Here is a 26389-nt window from a genome sequence, read left to right as displayed (position 1 = left end):
TATTCTTGCTACCAACCTGTGAACTACACACAGAGGATTGAGGGATATCGTAGGTAGAAAAGGCCCAGCTAACATAGAACATTCCCATAACTATAGATAATCCTATAGATAAGGTTCTCTCAAAGTTATGAGCAAACATTCATCCAGTAACATAAATAGAACCTTCGTTCAGAGTTATCTGGTCTTATTAAGCCTAATGTTCTCAAAACGTTAGCAAAAAAAGAAAAAAAAAATTTGTTTGCTTGTTTGCATAATGATACAAATGTATATATTTGTTAAACATTAAAAAAAAAAAAGGATGTTTTTAATGTTAAGAGCATTCATAAATACTGTAATACAGCTACAATTTTGTCAGTTGTGGGAATGCTACCAATGCTGTCTTCAAAATTCAAAAACAGATAAAGGCATCTATGCAAACATTCCTACCTCTGCATCCTGCATTTTTTAGTCTTGAGACAAAGCCAACATTAAAAGCAGGTCAGCTTGTTCTGGGATTACAGCATGTGCAACTAACTATACTTCATGTGCATCTATAACCACATTGCTACTTCCCCTGATGCAGACACAGCTGAAAGTCATTATGAGTTATTATAGAAATGTAGCACTCAAGAGAGAGAGAGAGTTTTATGTTCTTGTCTGGCTGATTCAACTACTGTTAATTGGTTTGTTCACAACAGGAACACTCTCATCTATTTTATTCAAAGTATTGTCTCTATTATCATTACCATTTCACTGTGGTCTTCTGGCACAAACAAAAAGATACTATAAAGAAATTCGTCCCCTTGGAATTATAAGGTTCTATCTGACATTTTTGTCAAAATTTAGTTATTCACATATTCTTATTCTGTGACCACTTCTTTACATTATGTGATGTTGTTTTTTAAGTTGTGTACATTTTGGAACTTTTTATTTAGAAAATAAAAAAGTTATTTCTACACAGTCGAATGGAATGCAAAAACTTTAAAGGGTTAGTTCACCCAAAAATTTAAATTCTGTCAGTAATTACTCACCCTCATGTTGTTCCAACCCCGTAAGACCTTCGTTCATCTTCGGAACACAAATTAAGATATTTTTTGATGAAATCTGAGTGCTGGCTCACTCCTCCATAGACTTCTAGGTGACCGAAACTTGCTGGCCCAGAAAATTTATTAAAGAGATCATTAATATAGTCCAAGTGACTACAGTGGCTCAATCTTAAGTATATCAAGCGACGAGAATACTTTTTGTGCGCAAAAACAAACAAAAATAATGACTTTATTCCACTATTCATTTCCTTCTATCTGGGCCTCGAGTTAGTTCACGTAGTGTTTTTGCGCAGTGCGTCTGTGCTGTTCGTCACACGCATCACACACATGACCAGCGTCGGCCAATAGTGAGCCTACGTGGTGATGTGTAACACAGACGCGCTGCGCAAAAATGTGTGTGTGTTAAAGCTTTAAAGCTCAATATCTCAAAACTGCTCAGAACGCAGATAGAACCTTATAATTCCAAGGGGACGAATTGTCTGGCAGAGGAGAAGATATGTATGCTTTGAGGTGAGTAAATCATTTTTAATTCGCTCCCATCAACTATTAACAAAACCAAAGTGAACTTTCAAGTTCTTAACCCAGAGAGTAAGAAAAGTGAGAGGTGTTTTCGAAAAAGTCTCTTTACCACTTTTTTGAAAACACCTCTCACTTTTCTTACTCTCTGGGTTAAGAACTTGAAAGTTCACTTTGGTTTTGTTAATAGTTGATTAACAAACATGTGTGGCACGAGATGAGTGGGCGTTTTCAATTCACTCTCTATGACATCTGCATAAATGCTCGAGTAACAGAATGTAGGCCTGACAGCAGAGCAGAGGAAGCCGTGACAGTACAAAGTCCCTTTAGACAATGTTTTAAAAGCTAAGTAACTCTCACCATTATGCAAATACGAGGCGAAAAATCCAGGTCAGAATCTTGGAAACGTAACAACGACCCTGCTTGCTTCTGTGCCAGTGAACACAAACTGAAATTAGGGTAAAAATAACTACATACTGTATATAACTATATTTGATGGAGACCTTAAACAAACCAAAACCCATGAGGCTCCATCTAATTTTGAACGTTTTGGAAAAAGATCACAGCGTTTTATTTCTACAAAAAAAAAAGAGAGAGAGACAAGGACAAATACAGAATGGTTATGGGGAAGATTCTTTGAGGATGTCTAACACTTAAAAATAAAAGTTGGTATAGAAATAATTTTCACTCAGAAATTGATAGTAGTTTTCACCTCAGTTTCCGGTTCCACGTCCTCCAGAATCTCACAAGCAATCTCATAGGATGGGTAGATTTTCGTCCAGCCATTCTTGGTGCAATTCCTAAGTATGAAACCTGCATTAAAATAATGTTAAACATAATTATCAGCTTGCAACATTGTAAAGGCAACATCTTGATACATCATTTGGCAAAAAGAAACTGATAAAACTCAAAATACCAACAGCTGCTCATTACATTGCCTGTGTTAGACAGATACACCTAGTACTTTTCTGTGGAATTATTCACAAAAACAAAACACACGTTTCATTTCTCCGAGATTTTTTCCTGAAGCTACTGTATAAACTCAACTCAAATAACATTAAATACCAGGATGACACTGTCTCTACTACAGTAATCCACATGTCCTTCCTCTCTGTAGCATTTGACAATAAAGGGATTATGTTTGTATTAGTCTGCTTACACCTTTTGTTGTACTTCATGATATGTAGATGTGTGGATTGAGAGCTCAGATAGATATATCAAACCAGTCAGGTTTATACAAAATTATTTTATTAGCTTGATAATGGGATCATTATTCAGCCGGAGCATGGGGTTTACTGTATGTCATATAGGTCACAGTAAAACAAGACTGTCTGACCGAATATCATCTCTGAAAAACAGCACTCTCTTTGACCAAAGCACTTAAACCCGAATTGGTTAGGGAGCACTAGAATTTATTTGCTCACAAAAACAAATAGGGTTCAATGGTTCAATGCAAGCGGTTAATCAAAGACCTCTTTCTCTTGAGAACCTTGTGATTGCACATTACAGCTTCTGGGTTCTAAAGCCCACTCAAACCCTAAAACACTGTGTGCTGAGGGAGTTAATCATGTGCTCCAAAGACAAATGCTCTCTTCTGTTATATTATTTTTCGGTAGAAGACGGTCAATTTGAGCAAAATGGTCCATTTGAGAATTGAGCATTACTGAGAATCAGATGTTCCCTCTCTGATTGCAAAATAAACTAGAATGAGGAGTTCTTTTGGACTTTTGATTGGATTATCAACCAGTGTTCCCAGTATTAAAACACAACTTAGTAGTGAGGCAACCTGCCACTAGGAGACACATACTGTAAAAACCTGGTCAACCATATAAATCTGATTCCATTGAGTCCGTGTGAACAACGAGGTTATGTCATTGTTTAAGTTGTAGAAATGCCAGTCATCCATGATTCATTTATTCAGTGAGCGCAGTGTCCAATTACAGAGAGGTTACTGAGAGAAGTGAAATAAAGTATTAGGCTGGTCATGCAATCTCAACTCATCAGCAAACACGAGGTGATTAATAACTTCGAAGGATTTTCAACATATTTTTCAAAATTGCTATTTATTTCTTTGAAAATAATACTTTTTTTTTTTTTTAATGAGTGAGCAATTACTGAGTGCACCTTTAAATAACCCAAAAATGAATATTCTGTTATAATTTAATCATCTCCATGTATCATGCCAAGGTAAGATGGAAAAATGTCAAACAAATGCATTGCATGCAATATTGATTTGCTGTTGCCCAAAAGGTTAAATCAAACAATGCAGATCAAATTTGGACTCAGGGTACATTGAAAAAAAAAAATAAGACACATTGTTCTCGAGTAGAAGAGAGCAGGAATAATCGAAACACATTTTCTAAACTCTAAAGTTAATTAATCCATACAGGTACAATATTTTTGACCATACTGTTTTTCCAACAAAATATTGTGGTGACCAACAATACATATATATTTTTAGAATTTGCAATTATTTATTTTGTGAACTATGCTTTCAAAAATCCTAAATTAAGGATATGACACTAATACTGTATGACATGGGCCAACTGCCCAGTAAGACATTTCTCTCATTTTGAAGAAATAAACACTTCTAAACTATCTGTCATATAAGCATTCATGAGAAGGACGTTGTGACACATGACGTAAGCGCGTTGAAAAGTTTGTGCAAGAAGAAACGCAGAGGAGCACCACTTCTCAAGAGAACTTCCAACATCCCTCTCATGAACGCTTTCTTACACACAGTTATCGTTACGCTTCAGAAGACATTGATTCATCCACTGGGGTTGTATGGATTAGTCACAATCGCTGTGTTTGGTTTTTCAAACATCAACCGACATTTGTTTGTATTTATCTGAAGAAAGAAAGTCTTATATACCACAGATGGCATGAGGGTGAGTAAAAGATGAGAGAATTTTTTTTTTCTTTTGAACTGTCCCTTTAAAAATGTTTCAAGAGGATTGATAGAAAAGATAGAAAATGAACAAAATCGCCTACAAATAAGCTCATATTTCTGTATGCATGATGTACTTCATTTAGACTAAGCCTCAGTTAACTCTGTAAGACTTGACATTACAGCTAACCTATGACCTTCTGTATCCTCACCTACACTTATCTCGGCCATTCTGAAGGCCTGCTAAGTGGGTGGTTCAGTGCTAGCTTGCCAATGGGATTTCTTTCCACTCGCTGTTTCTAGCATTACCATAAAACAGAGTTCATCATGTGCTGCAAGTCTCTCTCCCAGAAGCCACAGTGGGGGAAGACGAGAGTAGTGAGGACCTGACCGCTGCTGCTTTCTGTGGTGGAGATGTCAGGCACTGGCCTAGGGGGACTGAAGAGATTGAACAACCAGCGCTAACAGCCCCTGCTATTACGCCTGCTTTAACCCTCTTTGATTTTTAATATTTGTATTATTTCCTTGGCACATTTTCAGCAAGATTTGGAGCAGAGCAAAGTAGATATCTTCAGGTCCATTGTGTACTTATGTATTCATAGAGGTGTGTGGGGGGATGGAAAAACAGCATGATGCAGATAGCAATTGTGTCATGAGTGTGTTGATTTTTCTTAGCCTCCACATTGATTTCTCAAAAGCCCTGGAGTAGTTTTTCTAGGTTCATGATTTTTAAATGTTTTTCAATGCCAATGTGTGTAACTTTATTGTTCAGTGCACCATAGGAAATGGGAGATACACAATTTTTAAAGCCGAATGTATTCGTTTTTATTTATAGTTTGGTTTAAACAAGAGATGCACAGAAATTAAAATTCTGGGGCAAAAACCTAAAATTCTTGATGCACATGGCCGAAAACTGAAACCGAAAATGATTTTTTTAAAAATATTTTTTAATTTCTTATTTTAAATTATTTTGTTCTTGTATAATTGAATTAATATTAGAGTTTTTCATTCAATCTACAAGCCAATAAAATAAAATAACCACACTTGTATTTAAAGTAACACCAAAATTGGACAGAAAATATATAAAAACAATATTAAATATCAATATATTATTCTTCATTTAGTAGATGCAAAATAATCAGATTTAACATTTATCTTTTGACCAATTATCAAAATAATGTCGAGTCCTACAAAGCTATTATAACCAGAGCATGTGACTAGAGAGGGAAGCAGAGCAGTGAACGAGACTGTAGCATCATTTTACCGGTATTACCCTGCACAGTTATACCACACCATGTGTGGCTATTGCAAACAGAAACAAGTCTATTACAGAGAAATTTCATGTTGGCACGTTATTTGTGCAGACTTTGCTTTGTACATGAGTGGAGCGTTTGCTTGGGCTGACTGAACGGAAGCGAAGCCACTCGCAAAGTAACATAAAATGCTGCTAAACACTGAACACTGAGAGGTGGGGCGTAATTTATTTTGGCCTTTTTTTCTCTTTCGGACAAAAAACGAAAATGCCGATGCCGGACGATCATTTTTGGCGGCTGAAATTTCGGTGCATCACTAGTTTAAACCTTAATTTTTTTCATTTTAAAGGTAGACTATGCAATGTTTTTTAGTAAAAAAAAAAAGAAAAAAAAAGTGTTTTTGTCTTACCCTGACTCATATGATACCCTATTATAAGTGTTTATATTTTAGACCTGTCGGAATGGTTTTCACAGAAAGTTGCGTACATGCATCACTCGTCCGTGTGTCTCAACATATCCATAAATAGAGAAAAGTCATTTCAGCTACTTTGAAAAATGCAGAACAGAGGAGAGTCTTGCAATTGCGAAATTCTTCCGCAGAGTCGCGCATAACCGAAGCACAACAAAAGCAATGTTCTTCCGCACAATGCACAGAACTGAAATGTAAGGTAGTATAAACTGTTACCGAGGAATAGCACATATTAGAATGCTACATGCTAAGTCAAAGCATCAAAGACATATTCTTTATGTATCCAGTATTGTTGAAGCTGTATTCTAAATCCCAGCATAGCTGAACACTGAACACTATCAAGTCTCCCACTTTTCTCATCTTCCTCAAAAACACAAAAAACAGTTCAGTGGTGGTCGTTATAAATATATATAAGCCAAAATGTTACTAAATATATATTTTTTCTGCTTTTTACAACTTAATTTCACCATAAACAAAAGTTAAGTTAACTATCATATGAATGTTTAATTTAGTTGACTTACTATAAAGACAGCCTTAAAAATATCTTGAAGTTTCTGTTTCTTTTATTTTTATTTTCAATTGGGAGTGTTAATTATTTGCTTTTAGTCAAACTGAACAAAACAAGTTTAAACTAGAATACCTGATTTTTAATTAGATAAATTTTTAATTAGAAAAAAAAAACATTTTGGACATTCAGAGAATAACATGTACATAACTTAATGGGAATGGTAGCAAAACATTCATAGAAAATAATATTGTTAGCTTGTATCTATCTGTTTCTACATACGGCAAAAATATCTCCCAGAACACAATTTCGAGATTACTGTTTTGACAAATATTTTATGTGTGTCATTACAGATGCAACAAAATAAGATTAAAAAAGATAACTTTATTGTCCTGTGGGTAGCCCTGCCCACCGTGAAATCTTAATGACCTAAAATCCCTCTTCTCATAATTTACATTAACCATCAAATATCTTTAGATTGGTGGTGATTGTGTAACATTTTATGTTCAGGATGGGGAAAAATCTGTCATCTTGTTACTGATTAGGACCTCTGGCATGAAACATAAGTTTTGAATTGTAACGTAAAAAATTGGTACCAATTTCCTGTAGACAACACTTAAAGTCCATCATGAGTACAATTTGCTTGCTCACATGTTGCAAAGACATATTGAGAAATAACCGTAATCTACTGAACCCGTGAAAACAAATACACTCAGTGTCCCTAAGCAACTATTAACAGATTTTATGATATCCGGATATTCAGAGCTCTAGCTATGAATTTATAGAGCACTCATGATGTTTCTCTGTGTATGTTTGCCTTGTCACTTTTATTGCCCTGGGTTGGTGTGTCAGTAAAGACAGTTTGTCGTGCTTGAGTGCATGCAAGAGACCAACCAAAGGGTATGATCTGGCATGAACAGTGCAAGCTTTTTGGCAGTGGTATAAAATGACATAGCTGTATATGTATTTGTCAGACTTCTTAAGGTACTCATAATGCACAGATAAAAAGCTCCAGAAATTCACCTAATCCTCAGCATTTTATTCAACCAATACATTTAGTCTTAAAAATGAAGCTTTGTTAATCTAAAAATGTGTTTCTCGTTGATATTTGATAACAGCCATAATAAAAAATAATATTAAAAAGGCTGCCTGGGATAAGAGTAGCTTACCATGATTGGTTGCAAACAGCTGAGACACTTCGGAACAGGAGACATTGACTACCTGTCCAACTTCTGCTTTGTACCAGCACCAAACATCATCCCAGTTGGTATGACACCCTGAGATATACAAAAATAAATAAGTAATAAGCAGAACATTTTATCATTTTGCTAACAGTAAGGGTGTCATGTTGCAGTCAAAGGAAGATGAAGAAGTGGATCCAATTTGCAGAAGAATATAATCCAAAAGGTCAAAGTAAATTAAACAGCTAGCACATAGACAACAACTGACAACTCCAAGAACAAAAAACTTGTGCACATATATACTGTACACAGGTAAAAACAAGCAACCAAACAAGACACAGGTGAACTTAACGGTAACTATAGCAACAAATGAGCACATAAATCTCTAAACAGAAACTCGGGGGCATTTATACGACACAATTTTCAACTGAAACTGAAAACTTTTTATGCATTTTGGCTGTTCATTTACACGACAACAGTGTTTTGGGGGCCTGAAAACTTCTGAAAATGGGTTTCAAAGTGCACGTTTTTTGAAAAGGACACCGTTATCGTCTCTGTGTAAACCACAAAAACACGAATTTGTGAAAACAGTGACATCATGCGCATTAGTTGTTGTTAGTTCTGCATTAGAGAAGGGGGTCTAGACTTCACAATCCACCCATGACTCTGCAGTGAGCAGCCTCTCCATAATTTTTGCTCATTCCTGCAGTTTTCGCGCTTACACTAAAAGCGTGCACACCATTGATCTATATAACTTCTTTAAACGCAAAGATCGCCAACGACCACAGATTATTGTTGTTCAACATTCACTGCATGTTAAAACATCACACTCTTACTTGATATGGACTAACTAAGTATTATTAGAAAGATTTAAGACTCCAGCTTCGATAGTTGACCACTATTTATGATAAAACTTGGTTGCAGTGACATTCATTTCTTACTTTATGTCAGGACTGCAAACAATGTATCTATAATTGTGAACAACACACATTCATATTCAGTCACATCTCTTCCAGTTTATTTGTGTTCACATAGCTTCGCTGAACAGTGTTTATTAGGGCTTTTAGTCCAAGAGTGCTCATATCTGGAAATATTTATATATTTACACATGGTTACTGCATTGTTTTTTATAGACAGAATCATCCTTTCTAATAACTTTCCACTGATTTACACGATCTGATGAGCATTAGCGGCTTCCAGCGCTGTCTGCCTGTTTTCAATTCCGCGATCGCTGTTATGACTCAGAGGAAGATCATTCGCTGCACATTTTACACTCATTTAACACATTCATAACCCGCCCTGTCTCTTCCGATGATGAACTTCCATTACACTTCCACGGTCAGTTCCATTACTTCCGTACACAAGAAACCCAGAGACATTTTTATATTTTGTCAAAAAGAATTTAATGTAAGTTCATAAGAAAAGTTTTGTTTTGTTTTTCTATATAGGTGGATAAATATATATTGGGATCAAAGCGGTGTGAATGGGAAAGCCATAATCCCAAAATAAAGGCTAATAGCTTCTGAATAAAAACAAAAGAATAATGAAGATTAGGTCTGATACCCAGCAGAGGTGTGAAAGGGTTCGAGTGAGAACAACAGAAACATGAATGGAGCAGTTGAGTTCATCACACCAGACATAGACAATAGACTGCAAGCAAGCTTACAGGGGGCAAGAAATATTTTGATTAGCCTTCTCTAAAAACACACATGAAATAATCTTAGAAAATATTTCATAAAATTCATATTTTTAGAGATAACATCATCAGATAAATGATGATAACATCATTTAAAATGAAGCATGATCAGACTTGTGGTTTCAGCTTCAATATGTTTCTAAGTTGCTACACCACAATTAAAGTTACAAAACAAGATAAGCGAGTGATTTTCTCTTTGTATTTTGTTCTTTGATTAACATGACAAGGAGCAGCAGGTTTATTGGGCTGCTGTCACTTTAAGAACTAATGCACAGAATCCAATATACTGTTGCACAACATGCATTTTCTCTCAGCTATTTACGTTCCAAAACTGACTGTATTTACCTGAATACTCGGCAAGACAGACATTTTGACAATTATGCTGATCGCGGTCTTATGAGAGATCAGATATAGATCAGTGGCGCTCTCATAAGACAGTCTCTCAAACAGCTCGCAAGTACCAAATTGCACTTAAACGGTCAAATACATACAAAATTAGGTCGAAATGCCCATCTTGCAGAGTATTCAGGTAAATACAGCGTTTTTTAATTATTTTCGTGGATCTGTGAGAACTGGGATGCAAAGGAAAAACTTTTCTCTTTTTAGTACATCGAGTCCTTGAAACAAAAGTCTATAAACTAAACATGACAATGGGACCGTTACATTTGAATGTTCTCTGAACAATCTGAAACAAGTAGTAAGTAACACTTAAAATCTTTAAAAAATGTAAACGTTAAATGAATGGTCCAACTCAAATGTTTTAAGAAAAAAGTCCCATGAATAATGTAAATAACCTTTCCAGAATTCTAAGAATATTCTCTTTTAGACAGACAGACAGACAGACATAGGGCAACACTCTCTCACATAGAATAAAACGGGTTATATAAGCATCTCCACTGTTCATGGGTGAGCATCTGTCTAAGGAATCTAAGAGAACAGTGGAAACCGAAGCTGAATGAATGACGAAGACTTTGAGCATAATGAGAGCCACAGGGATCATATTTGGTCATAAATATGGCTGCCATGTCTAAGCCTTGGATCTAATTTCTACTGCTCGTAGATCTATATACTCAGTATACACATACACCAGTGTTGTTATTGTTAACTAAAACCAAAACTGAAAATAAAAATAATAAAAATCGTTAATAGGAATGAAACAAACATTTAAATCACTAAAACTGAAATAAAAATAAACTAAAGCTAAATAGAGATATTAAGAAAATAATAATAAAAAAGACAAAATCACATAAAATTATTAAAACTTAAACTGAAGATATAAAAACAAAAGCTCATTTAAATATTAACAATTTCTATAATAGTATAAAAATAATACTAAAATAACACTTACCTACTGTACACCCTCTGACAAACTTTTAATATATTTAATTGGAGAGCAGAGTCGAGCTCATTGGAAATCTAAATTAATCTGGAAAACTGATATAGAGTAAAAAATCTGACAGAATATTATTAAAAAATGATTTATTAATTTATTTATCGATCACATTTAAGAAGAAGGATTGCAATCAGTCCACAACAAAACCTAACACTGACATCAATCAGACATCAATCAGCCAACAACAGCCTTTGCAGTAATGGAGAAATATTTGAGAAAGAGAGACTGAACATCTTAGTGAGAGCTGGGAAAGTATAGGTGAATGAGTGAAACTCTCTGGCATACACAGACATTTATGGAATCTTGGGCTGGTCCCCACAGAAATGAGAAAGACTTTGAAGGCCTGATGCCACCTCATTAAATGTAAGTATTATCAATGCACCACTGGAGAAAAGCTACACATTTATTTTTTATGGGCAGTCCATCTCACTGCCTGTGTTGTCTATGACAGGACAGTAGAGATTTATCAAATACGACTCATGAAATATGACAATTTTACATAGACTTTTTGAGTATAGTTGTAAGATGATTCATTATATGAAGACCTTCTAAAAGTATAAAAAGTGCATTCTTTAAAATAGATTCTGCTGTTACAGAAGGTTCTGGGTATATCTACTGTACTGCACTGGCAGAATTTCTTTACAGTGCTAAATCAGTTTCTCAAACATTTTCTTGGTACATTTTTTTTATTCTTTTCTTCTGTCTTATTTTCTATAGACAGTAATTTCATACAGGGGAACATAATTGTACTGAACACCCACCTGACCTTTAAGAAGTCACCATTGAGTCTTGACCGGTCTCTTTCTTCTCTAACTTAGTGTCAAGCCCAGTCCGCTCTGTAATACATCAAAAGAGGGACATGGCGCCTGCCCTCCTCCCCTCTGTAAGCTCGATGTTAATTAAAGTCTATGTGGGGCAGGAAGCAGAGCAACGTGGGTTCCTATTAAGAACTCAAGGACAGCACTTTCACCTGCACTGATTCCAGCACTGACTTCTAAAAACCGCTCAATATGTCTGAACCACACTCGCTAATGCTCTAAACAAGATGGAAACAAGTCGCCCATACTGGCATATCAGCCCAGGGAGGTATAACACCTGGAGAAAGCTAACCATTAGTATTCACATTCATCTCATCCTGATGTTTTCTAATCCCCCAGCTTGTTTTGAGCCAATCGCCTGAGCCATAGATTTGATTAATTACTCCACTGCAGGAAATTATGTAATCACAACGCTAATTGGCTGATAGTACCACAAGAAAGTGCACAGTCTGGCAGGAGACAGGGAAAATATAAGTCCATTTTACACTTTTAAGGCGAGACACGGCAGGCAAAAACATCGATTTTTCATGCAGTGGTCAGTTTTGAGATTTTGGGCTAGTTTACTCCTTCAATATGTGTTCTTTCAAGCTGCTATAAAGAAAACGTTGAAAATATACATTAAGATGTTTATTTTAATACATTTTGTTTACTTGCGGCAGTAAGTTTCTCCCGAATTTACCAAGAAGTTAGCATTCCAACGCGACATGCCGAGTTCCGTCCGTTTACTGAAGTCTGTCATGACCGGTATCGTTGTAACGATCTGAGTCTCCTGCACAACGCTATATAACCCAAATATGGGCATTTCCTTTCTATCAGTAACCAATCGTGAATGTCCAAAGGGGGATTTAAAGCTAACGACGAAATCTCATTTAGGGCTATTTAAATCTTTAACTGCTGTTTTCTCAAAATTAGTTTTTTGTCATTCTCCAGTACAAACATCTCAGCCTATGTACACCAAACTTTCCAGTTATACACTTAGCAGTATTCTGAAGATATTTTCAGAGGGATGTGTTAATAAATCATTCCTGGCCTGATTTATATGACATATGGCGAAAATAAATTTTTTTAAGGCTATGGACAGTATATTTTGATTTCCTAAGTAATGAAAGCATATATCCTACCCTGGTAATCCAGAGTTCTCGCGAGAGCACAAGTTGAATTTGCTCAGCGAGTTACTCTGGTGTCGAGTAATGATGCTCATTAAATATGCCCCTCGATCTGAGCTGCACCAATCACATTGGGTTATCTGATATAGGCGGGCCAGAGGCGAGCTAAACAGATGACGACAGCGCTGTGACGTCGGAGTCATTAGTAAACATTGCAAGATGGCTATGGATGAATACCAGTTGTTTGAAACGGCTTTGGCTGCTACAATGAACGAGTTAGACTTGGCTTTTTATCTAAAACAGGAACAGAAGACGCCGCTCGAATCGTTCCTTTGCAAGAAGGACGTTTTTGCTGTTTTGCCGACCGGATAAGGTAAGCGTATAATCTACCAGTTAGCTCCGCTGGTAGCTAAGAGTATGGGTTTTATTGTTGTGATTGGTCGTAGTGTTATCCAATTGCGTGCAGTGAGATTTTCAAATGCACGCTTGGTGCCGCCCCTCGAGCTGGGCGATTTTCATTAGTCGACGCCAGACCATTAATCTTTTAGATTTAGGTCTGGATTTCCAGGCTACATATATCCTGAAATCCCTCTGAATTTTTTTTTTTGCACCTGGCTTTATCATATGTTCAGATCTATCTACCAAAAATATATGCAAAATTGTGCATATTTAATGAGATAATGCCTAATTTGCATAATTAAACATACACATTTCTAAGACTTGTAATACATTTTTTATATATACTTGTGTAAGTAATCAACTGAGGAAGTTTCATGGTGATATCTATTATTTAAAAATGTTACCCTATTCACCTGTGTCTCACCTTAAGAGCCCTCTAAATAGAAATTGGGTAGGCCTAATTATAAAACAGTATAAAAAGTAATATTAATATTATATCAAATGTATAAAATGAAATATATGTTATATAAATGTTTATTTAAATCATTTATTTCTTTAGAATACACACACACACACACACACACATTTACAACAGTTACTTCTGGTCCTCAATGATTGGCTCAGAGCTCTTTCCAGCCATGCAATATTCTACCAGTATCAACAAAGGAACCATTTCACCATTTGTATCACTCTGCTTGCAGAATTTCTCACAGCAAGTGTCATGGCGAGGAGAAAACACACAGTCATTTTAGAAATAATACTGTTGTTGTGTCACAGAATGTAGTTTAAAAAGCAATTTTAACCAGAAAAATCTAAAATTTATTCCCAATAAATTTTAGAACTATATTCCCTATAGTTTCTCTTGATATCAGTATGTTCACTTTTTTTTTTTTTTCAGGGACCAGATGCCACTGAGCCCTGCTGACTTCAACATTCACATGAGTCTCTGTATATGAACATGGTAAAGTGAAAATCAAACACCTTGGAAATGAAAGGTATGTACAATGTTTTTAGGAATGGCACAAAGGTCTCTGTCATTGGATCATTGTTTTGAATAGTGTGCTTTTTTGTCATTTGTTGTGTATATTTGGATTATGTTGTGTTGTAAATAAATCCAAACAATTAAAAAGCCATTCTTTTTTAAATCTCCTCATTCTTTGTGCAAGGTTGCTCAGAATGACAGGGCCTGATAGCTCCTCATAGGGCCATTAGGGAGTGTCTTTGTCTTTCTCAGGTGTGAAAAGCTTACATATTAATGAGGTGATTACGCCCCTTCGCATAAAGCTTTCTCACACAAAACACGTCTTAGAAATTTTAAATCAATATATTGTCTTCTCTGAATGAGCAGTCAGGATGATTTTCACATAGTTTTGGAGCAAATATTCTAGGCTACGTGATACAATTTTCAAAAGTCTTGTGAATTATTTTCTCTTTCTTGTCTATTTATGCTTGACCGGACATATGCACGAAAAATTAACACAAAATGCCCTTCTCTGCAAGTTTCCTCGTAAACGCAGGCGGCTATGTGTTATAAACAGAGAAAGAAAATGGATGCGTAATTGCGTATCATTATATTGGATCTGTGCATTAGTCTTGACAGCAGCCTAATATACCCACAGCTGTGTGTGTCACCAATGTTAATCAAACAACAAAAGAGAAGGAGAAAATCACCTCTGTGGTTTTAACAAAGATAAATTGTATTAATTAATAATTAGCAGCAAAAAATAAAGAATAGAACAACATTAAAAACAACACAAAGAGGCAGAGCAATTGACATCAAGTGAGAAAGGCAGTTTTAAACAGATGAGATATGAGTTGGAATTTGAAATGGATCGATGTTTCTGAGTTGGGGTGGTAATGAGATCCAGAGACGGGGAACAGAGTGGTTAAAATGCTCTGCTCCCCATAGTGGTGAGACGGGCAGGGGGGACAGACAGGTGTATGGAGGAAGAGGATCTAAGGGAGCGGGTGGAAGTTGGACCCTGGAGGAAATCAGACAAATATGGGGGGGGGGGGCGAGGTTGTGGAAGACCTTGAATGTTAACAGAAGGACTTTGAATTGGATACGGAACTGGACCGGGAGCCAGTGAAGTTGTTGAAGAACAGGAGTGATGTGGTGAATGGAGGGAGTTCGAGTTATGATGTGGGCAGCTGAATTCTGGACCAGTTGAAGTTTATGAAGGGATTTGTGAGGGAGGCCGAAAAGGAGAGAGTTGCAGTTGTCCAAACGGGAAGTGACGAGACTGTGGACAAGGGCGGCGGCAGTGTGGGGGGTAAGGGAGGGGCGGTGGCGATTAATGTTTCGTAGATGGAAGTAGGCAGACTGGGTAATGTTATTGATGTGGGATTGAAAAGATAATGTGCTGTCAAGGATGACACCCAGACTCTTAACCTGGGGGAGGGTGAAACGGAGGAATTGTCAATAGTGAGAGAAAAACTGTCGGTTTTGGATAAAGTGGATATAGTGCCAATGAGGAGAAACTCAGTTTTATTACTGTTTAATTTGAGGAAATTTTGGGTAAACAAGGTTTTTATTTCCGAGATGCAGTCAGTAAGGGAGGTGGGCGGGAGAGTGGACGAGGGCTTGGTCGAAAGGTAAAGCTGGGTGTCATCAGCATAACAGTGGAATTGAATGTTAAATTTGTTGAAGATATTGCCTAGGGGAAGGAGATAAATGATGAAAAGTAGGGGCCCCAGGACAGAGCCCTGGGGCACACCTGAAGTGACAACAGAGGGACTGGATTTAAAAGACTTAAATTGAACGAACTGAGTGCGGCCAGAGAGATAAGAGATAATGTGAACCAGACTAACGGAGTGTGGGTGATGCCGATGGAAGATGGAAGATTGGAAGAACCTGTTAAGGAGGACGGTGTGACAGGTATCAAAGGCTGCACTCAGGTCGAGGAGGAGTCCCGAATCAGCTGCTATAAGGAGGTCGTTGGTGATTTTGATAAGTGCTGTTTCAGTGCTATGAAGTGGACGGAAACCGGACTGGAACAGTTCATACAGGTTATTGTGGGAGAGGCAGTTGAGAGGCAACTGTTTTTTCAAGGATTTTGGAAATGAATGGCAAATTGGATATAGGACGGAAGTTGTTGAAGTTGGAGGGATCGGCACCATTTTTATTTTTATTTTTATTGGGGTATTGGCAGCAGTTTTGAATGATATAGGGACAGTTCCAGTTGTGAGAGAGGAGTGGATGATAGCAGAAATGAGGGGAACCAGGGAGGAAAGGCAGGCTTTAACAAGTTATGTGGGAAAGGGGTCAAGTTGACAAGTGGAAGCCTTGGATTTCCTGATGAGTTCTGTGATTTCTGAGCTGGGATAGCTGGAATAGCTGGGAGCTGGAAGGAAGAGAATGAATCTGTGGATGGGTGAAAGTCGGCTGAGATGCTGAGGTGAGGGATAGATCCAAGGTGCTGGTGGATGTTTTGATTTTTTCAGTGAAAAACGACATAATGGAGTTGCAGAAAGAGGTTGTATACAAGTGAAGGGGGAGAAAGTCCCGGGGTTGGGTGATATTGTTAAGCAGGGAAAACAGTGACATGGAGTTTCATTTATTGGCAATGATTATACTGGAGTAGTAGTGGGTTTTGGTGCTAGCAACGGAGTCCTTATAACGTAAGATGTGGTTATTGTACATTTCTTTGTGAATAGTGAGACCAGTTTTTCTATAAAGATGTTCAAGTTGCCGACCTTTGGCTTTCATGAGACGAAGATCGGGGGTGAACCAAGGGGCGGAGACGGAAAAGGAAACAGATCTGGTTTTTAACGGAGCAAGGGAATTAAGAATATTATTGAATCCAGTGTTGTAGTGAGAGACCAGATCATCGGGGGTGGATAGATTGTGAGTGTCAGGGAGGCAGAAGGAATGGATACTTGAAGTGAGAGTGGCAGGATTGATATTCTTTATATTCCGAAATGAAATAAGGCGTGGTATTTTAGAGATGGAGAGAGTGAGTTTCACTGTAAATGAGATGAGAAAATGGTCAGTTATGGGGAGTTCAACAACTGTAAAGTCAGAAGGGGTGACACCAGAGCAGCAGATTAAGTCCAGTCCAGCATGTCCTTTGGAGTGTGTGGGAAAAGTGATATGTTGCTGGCATCCAAAACTCTCTAAGCAGGAGGTGAAGTCTTCAGTAAGAGGCAGATTGATATTGTCCATGTGGATATTAAAATCACCCAGCAGTATTATGTTTGGTGAGAGCGAGGATAAGTGAGTGAGAAAAGCAGCAAAATCATTTTTAAAAAATCACTATTCGGTTTAGGGGTGCAGTAGACAGTAGCGATGATGGTTGGACAGGGACCAGACAACTTGCAGACAGCAGATTCAAACGAGCTAGAGACAGGCACAGACACCGGAGAGACTTTCCACTTCTTGCGATAAATTATCGCGGGACCTCCTCCCCGGCTGGAGCCACGGGGTTGACAGATGTAAACAAACCCACTAGGAGTGTATTCATTCAGCTGAGAAAAGTCGTTGGGCTGTTGCCATGTCTCGGTTAAACAAAGAAAGTCTAGCTTATGATCGGAGATGAGGTCCTGGATGAGATGTCCCTTGTCCGTCAGTGAGCGGATGTTGAGCAGAGCAAAGTTGAGTGCGGTGTTGTCACAGCTGGTGGTGGTGCTAGCCGACCAAGCTATGCGGGCTAACACACTGTGGTCGACAGCCCGGTTGATGGAGCGTGGAGGGCGACAAGAGCTGGACCAGATGGACTTTATTACTGTTGAGCTGTTGTGGTGGAAATTCCGACGGGACCCTCGGTGGATGTATCTCGGACGAGGCTGGAAGGCAATGTCCGGATGAAGGTGGAAAGCTTCCGGCGCAGGTCTAGGCAGGTGATAGCGCAGCCGGAGCAGGTCGATGGCCGAATACTGAAGCAAACCCGTCACTAGCAGGTGAACAGGCAGTAGAAAGTGCCAGGCACAGACAAACAAGATGTATGTCCTACCGGCCCACATTGTAGATGAAGATTTAAGCAGCGTCGACAGCCAGTGAAAATGCCAGATGAGGCACAAACCAGAACAGAACAGGTGAGCTAACTGTGAAGACTCACACAAATGGTAGTGCCGGCAGATCGTAAAAGTATTCCAAATGAAGGCAATTACACTGTCTGATTAGGTCATAGAACCATAAAGTGAGTCTGGAAAGTCTGGAAAGTTAAAAGATAAGAGGTTACCGGCGAGCAGCGGCAGCAAGTTGTGCCAGCGTTCACTCGCGATCGGAGTCCGATGGCAGATGACCAAAATGCAGATGACAAAAACACCCCTGGAAAAAAGTAAGCTTCTGTCTACAAATATTACATAGGATGTATCTCAAAACCATAGTAAACGGAATCATGCTTAAATTATGATTCATTATCCTTTGATCAATGACAATGAAAGTACAATGAAATGAGTTGTATTGATCCCATCTGCTGATCTGCACCCTTCATCAGCAGCCAGAATCGAACAGCTTCTGTATGAGAAACTGCCTTTAATCTCCATAATCTCTACACTTGATTGCATCCTATAATTAATTACCTTGCCTGACCTGACCTATATAGGAAAGTGTAATGCTTAAAATTTTTACATCTAGTTTTCAGCACCCCATCCAATCAGAAATACTCTTATTACCAATCAGCAAATGGGTAGACATTAAGGACATAAAGAGATGCAAAGTAGTAAGGATTGAAGTAGTTCAGATGGGAGAGCTCACCAGTGATATTGTTGCTGCTGTGGGCCTCTTGTCTTTCTGTGTGAATGCATTGCTCTTTAGCCTTCATATGCTCAGCCACCAGAACACATGCTGGATGAATCGTTTCCACCTGTGAATGATGATGAAAAACAAAAAATGTGTGAGGCAAATTAAATTACAAAATGCAGCACATATTAAGAAACCGCATAAAAATGCTGAGCCCATTACAGAAAGATGGTGAGCAATTTCACAATTGTAGTCAAATTGACAATAAAATCAGGAAAAATCATTCAATTTAAAACATTAATTGCTAACAATTTGGACATATGTTTAACTCCATTTGTGTTCCACAGAAGAAAGATCCCCAGCGTTTGACAAAAGGAAAATAGTTATTTTTGGAGTTAACAGATTGAAAATACATTGCATATCTATTTAAGGGATCTAAGTATTTATCAGACTGAGACTTCAGACTGAAAAATCTCGTCAATAAGCCCCAGCCACACACCAATATTAGTCTGTAAAATCTCATTATCTCTGAAGCAGCCATTGAACCAATTTGAGCCTCTCTTGCCATCATTTACTACAATTAAATGCATTAGAGATGCAGAGAAATAAAGATAGAATGACTATATAACAAGATGTGTGGGATGTTGTCTTTTCGACATCATAAAAAGGAAAAGTTGTTTCTGTTTCACCTCTTTGTTGCATAAAAAGACCTGTAATGGCCACCCACTTATTCCTGAGAGGAATGAGAGAGAGTCAGAGGTGGGTGAATGCTAATGATCCGATTAAGCCTGAGGTTACGGTGGAATGAGCAGTAGAAACAGATTCAGAAGTTCCTGAAACAGACCTACGTATCTCCAAAGGAAAATAGAGATGGTGAATCATAACAATACCAGAAAAAGTGAATTGTTGTATTTATTCTAGAGGGACGCCTCAGGGGTCTGTGTGTCATAGCAGTCATCCTCTATGTGTGAATCAAATCAATAGTATGATGTCAGTATGGAAATCAAAGTAAACGTTCCAGCTATGTTGACTATTATTTATCCAGTGGTTGACGTTGGGCATGTCCCTTTCACTGGGCTAATAGGCCGAAATGGATGTTTTCAGGACACAAGTTGATGCAGTGAGTGAGAGCGCTAGTGTAAGTGTGTTTATGGCTGTTTGTGTTTAGAGAAGTCTGTGTGTTTGCTTGTTTATTTATCTCCGAGTGCTTGTTAGTGCTTATGTTCTCTCCGAATTCAAAACCAGAGCAGATGGTTGCGCTGTTGGTTTCATTGACCTCTGTCGCCTGCTGGTAGGCGAGATAAGAGAGAAGGGGTCGTGGATGAGTTCGGGAAGTTTTCACTGGTTTAGTTACAGTGCATTTGTACAACAAAAGGAAAGACTCTCACAAACAAGTCTCGCATATCTCAAGGTCAATCTGAATCTTCAGGACAGAAAACTAACTAGCCTAAAACACCCATCTTATAAGGCAGAAAAAAACATTTAAATAATAACATAAGGATCCATTTTAGTGCTGTTAACGCACCATAATTTAAAGAATATTATTGGCTGACACTTTAAAATAACTCAATTTCTGAATTAGCCTAATTGTCTATGCAGATTATTGTACAGTATAAAGTCGATCATTTAAAACAATGATTAAAAAAAGCAAAGTAAAAGTAGTCCATTCCACTCCTATTTCAATCATTTGAAGGCACAATGAAAGCAAAATTCAAGAGAGTCGTTGTTGGTCACAAGGCTTCAGAATTCTTGAAATGCAGTGCACATTATGGACTTCTTTTGTCATTTTAGATCCTTTTGTGTTTCTTGGAAGACAGGGTTTAAACCAACATGAGGGTGAGTAAATGATAAACCCTAAAAGTTTATCCTTGGCTAATGATAAACCCAAAAAAAGTGTATCCGTGGGTAAACTAATCGATTACTTTTTAAACATTTTGGTAGTACTGTAGGATGTTTTTTTAGGATAAAAAAAAGCTAGACTGAGATTTACTGCTCAGATACAGAAAATTATCATTTTGAATGTATACAAATTACCTTTGTTTTTGTTTGTTTTTACATTTGCATTCTATAAAACTATAATTTGCATTAAAAAAAAAGAGTAGTAAAGTTGGACTTTTGGCTGTTAGGAAATAAAATGCAAGTTTTTGCATTAAAACACCACACAGTAAAGTTACACATTCATTTTGATCTATTCTCAAATTTCTCCAAAATTTTAATTTTATTTTAAAATGAGACTGGTTGTCTGTACAGTGCTGATCAGCATTATTTGCCCCCTTGGTAAATATGATCAAAGATGGCTATAAAAAATAAATCTGCATTGTTTATCCTTTTGATAAAAATCTAACCTTTAATGAAATAAAATAATTGAAAGTGGGGGGGAAATCACATTATGAATTTTTTTTTTCTTCTCCAAATCACATTGGGAACAATTATTTGCCCCCTTTTATTAAATACTTTTTGCAATCTCCTTTTTCCAAGATAACAGCTCTGAGTCTTCTCCTATAATGCCTGATGAGTTTGGAGAACACCTGACAAGAGATCAGAGACCATTCCTCCATACAGAATCTCTCTAGATCCTACAGATTCCCAGATCCATGTTGACGCTTCTTCTCTTCAGTTCAGCCCACTCATTTTCTATAGGGTTCTGGTCAGGGACTGGGATGGCCATTGCAGATCCTTGGTTTTGTGCTAAGTGACCCATTTTTTTTTGATTTTGATGTTTGTTTCTGGATCACCGTCCTGTTGGAAGATCCAAACGTGGCCCATTTATTTACTAACAATGCAGATTTATTCTTTACAGCCATCGTTGATCATATTTACCAAGGCGGCAAATAATTCTGACCAGCACTGTATGTATGTAGTTGAGTATTTGTGAAAAAGAAAAAATCTAGAAGCAATGGTTAGGGGAAAAAAAGATTAATATAGTGTCATACAGTATCTATAAAAAGATAGTGAATTTTCAAAAGACTGATGGAGATTTGTGTGGGAAAATTTGGCAAGATAAACTGCTGCAGTTAGTGAAATTGTTACGCCACTGAATGCATAATAACCTTTTTTCTTATACTTGTATAAGAATTGCATGTAATCTACATTAAACCCAAGCAGACACTACAAATCTCCATGGCATTTTCACAAGCCAAGGCCAAGGCTCATCTTGGACATGCAGAAACTGTGAGAGGAATAATAACAATGAAAGACCTCTATGCATCTCTACAACAAATTTCTTTTTTTTGTCAGGATGGGTGAGAGAGAAGCACTGGTGACACAGTAAAGCACTTTGTTTCAATGAAACTACTATTCACAGGACTTTTGACTGCATCCATGTGGCTCTAAAGGTCTCCAAAAAGTCAAGTCTCCTATCTTGCCAAAAAACAATTCTGACACATCTGCTGATAAAGGGTGTTCAAGGCCGCCTCCATGTCTCCCCACAAACTGGCATTACAATGTACTGATCAAATGTATATCATTGCGCTAAAAATTCTACAACAAGGAGCTAAAAATCCCTTTTTGTTCTCACTGTCTTTGTGGCTGCATATCTAAATATCTTAAGTAAATAGACACCTGTACAGTTGTCTTCAATCACTCTAACCTCTGCACTAAAATGCTCTGGTGACCTGATCAGAAATGTTAAACATGTTGAGAGGACAAATAAAGAAGAAAAATAACTGACCGATAAGGATCCTGTTATCAGTCAAATAGCATCCAGTGGCCTCGAGGAAGAGGCTTGTGAACACATGGAATCATTATTATAGGAAATGAACATCCATTCAGGGAAGGAAAGCCATATCATTAGAGGGAGTACCAAACAACAACTACATTTAATTACAACACTGATTTGCGCTCGTCTTTGTGGCCTGTGCTCCTCAGAAACTGGAATGGTAACCTTTGAATTAGCAGAACAGACATTTTTTTAATTTTTTAATTTATTTTTATTATTATTATTTTTTAAGGCCAGTAAGTCACATAAATTGCATGCTTAATTTTCATGATAGGAACCTAAATTGGCCACTCCAGTTAATATATGTCAGTGTTCCTGTACTGGAAATGGTCATCAAAACATCATTAAAAGGAGACCGGGATCTCAGGTCAGTACAGCTAATCAAATCAACATCTGTGACACATCAGCACATTAAATATAGCACTGGACTGATCCCTAGAGAAAATAGTGGAAATCAAACGGCATGGATTACACTTCATCTGCATCATTAGCTCAGTATGATGCCTTTTTTTAAATAAATGTATATTTTGTGTATATCTATTTATATTTATATCACATAAATCTGGAAGCAGGGGTACTATAAACACATTTACCTTTTATGACGTGCAACTCAAACAGCATACATTCAACATACTTTGTCTAATTCAGTGGTGCAGTGCCATGCCTTTTAAGATTAATATGTAAATCTCTCTCAAAAGAAAATCTCACATGAATCTGGAGGCAAATGTTAATAAACTTTGATATCAGGACCAGTATAAAACACTTTTAACAGCATACACTACTTTGTCTACATCAGTGGAATATGAATATGCAAATATCTCTCAAGGAAATCTCACCTGAATCTGGAGGCAAATGCTAAAATTTGCAATGAAATACTTAAGGAAATTCAACATGATTCTGTATTAAACATTTGTTAATTATTTATAGCTATCCATGGAGCATTAATGACCTCATATTAATTAGGAATACTTGTACTTTTTAAATTAATTTGTCACACAAAAGGTGATTAAAGATGGTGAAAAACGTATAGCATTATGCCCTATCTAGGCTACATATGTGTTAATCAACAATAAGGTTGATTAAACAAAAAGTCCATGGACATGTTATGCAACTAGCAATATACATTTTAATGTCAGGGACATATAACACACTTTAAACGTCTCTCATTTTATTTCTGATATTTGGAAATATTATTTTGTATGCTATAGCCCAACAACAGAATCCACTGGCCACAGTAATCAACATTTTACTGACTACTTGATTTCAAAAGCACCAGTCTATAATCACGACAATGCACAGAATAGCCTACCAAGATTTTGGAACTCTGGAATCTCAATTTAAAAAGCACAATGTATATTGTGCGCAGTAATAATATAGAATATTATTTAAATATTACAATATTTGTTATAAATATACAAAGCAAAGGATTCACGGAGATAACTTACTGCTTCCCAGATGCTCTGGTGAATCCCCAAACTCAGTAAAACGGCGACCAGTCTTACGGTTGACCAAGTTCTGAAGAGAAACATAATTAGGACTCCGGTGTAATGGGAAAGAATGAAGTTTGTTACTGTCTAACCAGATTACGCAGAAGCCTCTGTTAAATCTCTGGATGTTTTCCAGAAGTCTCGATGTCTTCAACCATACTGTGCGCTGTCGTTCAGCTCAAACGCTCAGTCCTACATGTCTTATAAAACTCGCAATATTTGTAATTGAACCATGTGTGTCGTCCTCATAACAGCCCGTAAACAACCTGTCGCTGTGAGTTCCCAGCACAAACTGAGCTGGAGAGTGGCGCGAGTGGCGAAATGAAGGCTGACTTCACCCATTAGATAGGCTACATTATGATTTCCAGTGGTTATTTTAAAAACTGTTTGAAATAAAACAAAAGGTTTTCAACCAAAAACTAGCCAAACTAGTCGCGAGAGAATAAGACACCAAGCATAGACCAATACAGCAGGTAGGCTAATTATTCATCCAGTCATCCAGTTAAAATTATGAATTCCTCAAATAGGCTACAATAAAATGGAGTAAAATATTATTAATTATATTGTTAAATATATTACCTAGACAATTATGCAATTTATGTTAATGTTAATGTTATTAGGCTACTACCAAAAATACTACAATATTGAGGGTAAAACGCGGTAAATGCACACCAACGTAAAATTCACATTTGATTATTCTCCTATTAACCACTAGGTGGCACACAAAGTCATCGCAGCACTTTCCTAAACATTTGCGTTTCAATTTGAACGTGGAAATTTGGCCGATTCTTGATGCTGTCCCGTGCAGCAACAAAGTTGACCTGCTAATTATAATAGACTATTCTAAAAAAAATATATGCTATAGACTTATCGATCAAATGAGAATAATTAAATAGAAATTTTTTCAATAACTATAAAAGTATGATATTTTGGGTAAAAAGAACCCCTACTTTTTCCACAGCAATTTATGTGATAAAAATAGTTGGCTGACATTTCCATTAGTTGGCATGACGTGGTCAATATAATTTATTAAGTTGGGACATAATCACCATATAGGCTATTTATAATGAAACTATCATATTTAAAATATATGTTTAATCATATCATAAAACAAAAATCATATATATTTTTACTACTGGAAAGCCATAATAAATGATTATGGAATTTCCTTCATGCAGTGTAAGAGATAAAAAATTCAAAATAAACTTTACACTGTTAAAAAAAAGAAAGAAGTAATTTTAACTGTAAAAGACAGTTGCGACAGTAAAAACCTGTTCATTAGTTAGCAGTAAGTCCTCGTAATATATACAAAGAAAAATTGTAATAGATCTTATATTTTGTCATTTTACAGTAACACTAAAATGTAAACAAATAAAGAATAATAATATAAAATATAAAAATTGCATGATTACAAATGCACTTAACAAATTTTAAAATGAATATAATATATAAAAATTAAAACTTTAACTCACTAACTAAAAACTGTTTTTTTTTTATTTCAATAGCGTAATTATGTTTCTTATCAGTTAAGTACAGTTGTATTTTGTGTTACATCTTATGTTATTAAATTAATATTCATTGCATTATTTTAGAGTCATGTGTTACCATGATGCCGTTTTGTATTTGTGTGCATGCCACTGTGCAGCTTCTATAGTATACCTCAGCTTGTGGAAAAGCTACTTGAGATGAACTTTGATTCATAATGTGGCTTTTCTCTTATAGTATTGTTATTATTATGGTGGATGCCAGTATTATGTTAAAAGTACAAACCAGATTTCAGCAGTGTGGCCTTGCTATTTCAGCAGAAAAGAGTAAAATGTTTTTTGTTTGTTTGTTTGTTTTTGTAAATGACAGTTTTAAATCACAAGTCTTTTTTGTATTCAAGTTGATGCACTGGTCTGGATCAAATTCATGAACGATATGAGGAGTAACCCAATGAGAGCACACATTTATAACAAAAGCTCTGTGGTAGGCCTTTTTTTTTTTTTTTTTTTTTTTGAGGTGGAACAAGAAAAGATGAAAGATTCCTTCACCTCATCTCAGTAATTGGTGGGTTGATTATGTAATATTAAATTGTGATTAATTATGTATGCCTCTCACAGTTTTATTCCTAATGATAGTCCTTATTGTTTTTTTCCCCATGCATGCCCATATTGTTTCATTTAGCCTTTTTAAATTTCATTGTGAAACTGTGATTGTCTTGTTTGACTGATCATTATGCATATTTCATGAACTGCAAGGACTACCAAA

The 26389-nt window shown here is 36.7% G+C and overlaps 1 protein-coding gene across 1 annotated transcript in view; it reads right to left on the bottom strand.

Moving 5' to 3' along the window:
- ghrhrb (growth hormone releasing hormone receptor b) overlaps positions 1 to 24293 on the bottom strand; it is a 59727-nt gene extending 35434 nt beyond the window's left edge. The window contains exons 1-4 of the mRNA XM_084425040.1: positions 24098 to 24293; positions 18950 to 19058; positions 7828 to 7935; positions 2254 to 2354 (exon numbers count right to left, since the gene is read on the bottom strand). Coding sequence (XP_084281166.1) covers positions 2254 to 2354; positions 7828 to 7935; positions 18950 to 19058; positions 24098 to 24181 — 402 coding nt within the window. The 5' untranslated portion in view covers positions 24182 to 24293. The remainder of the gene's footprint in view (positions 1 to 2253; positions 2355 to 7827; positions 7936 to 18949; positions 19059 to 24097) is intronic.
- Positions 24294 to 26389: the final 2096 nt, after the last annotated feature.

This window comes from Rutilus rutilus (genome assembly GCF_951802725.1).
Source record: "Rutilus rutilus genome assembly, chromosome: 12".
Taxonomy (NCBI): Eukaryota; Metazoa; Chordata; class Actinopteri; order Cypriniformes; family Leuciscidae; genus Rutilus; species Rutilus rutilus.
Note: the sequence above shows the minus strand (reverse complement) of the source record. Positions and strands in the feature narration are given on the sequence as shown.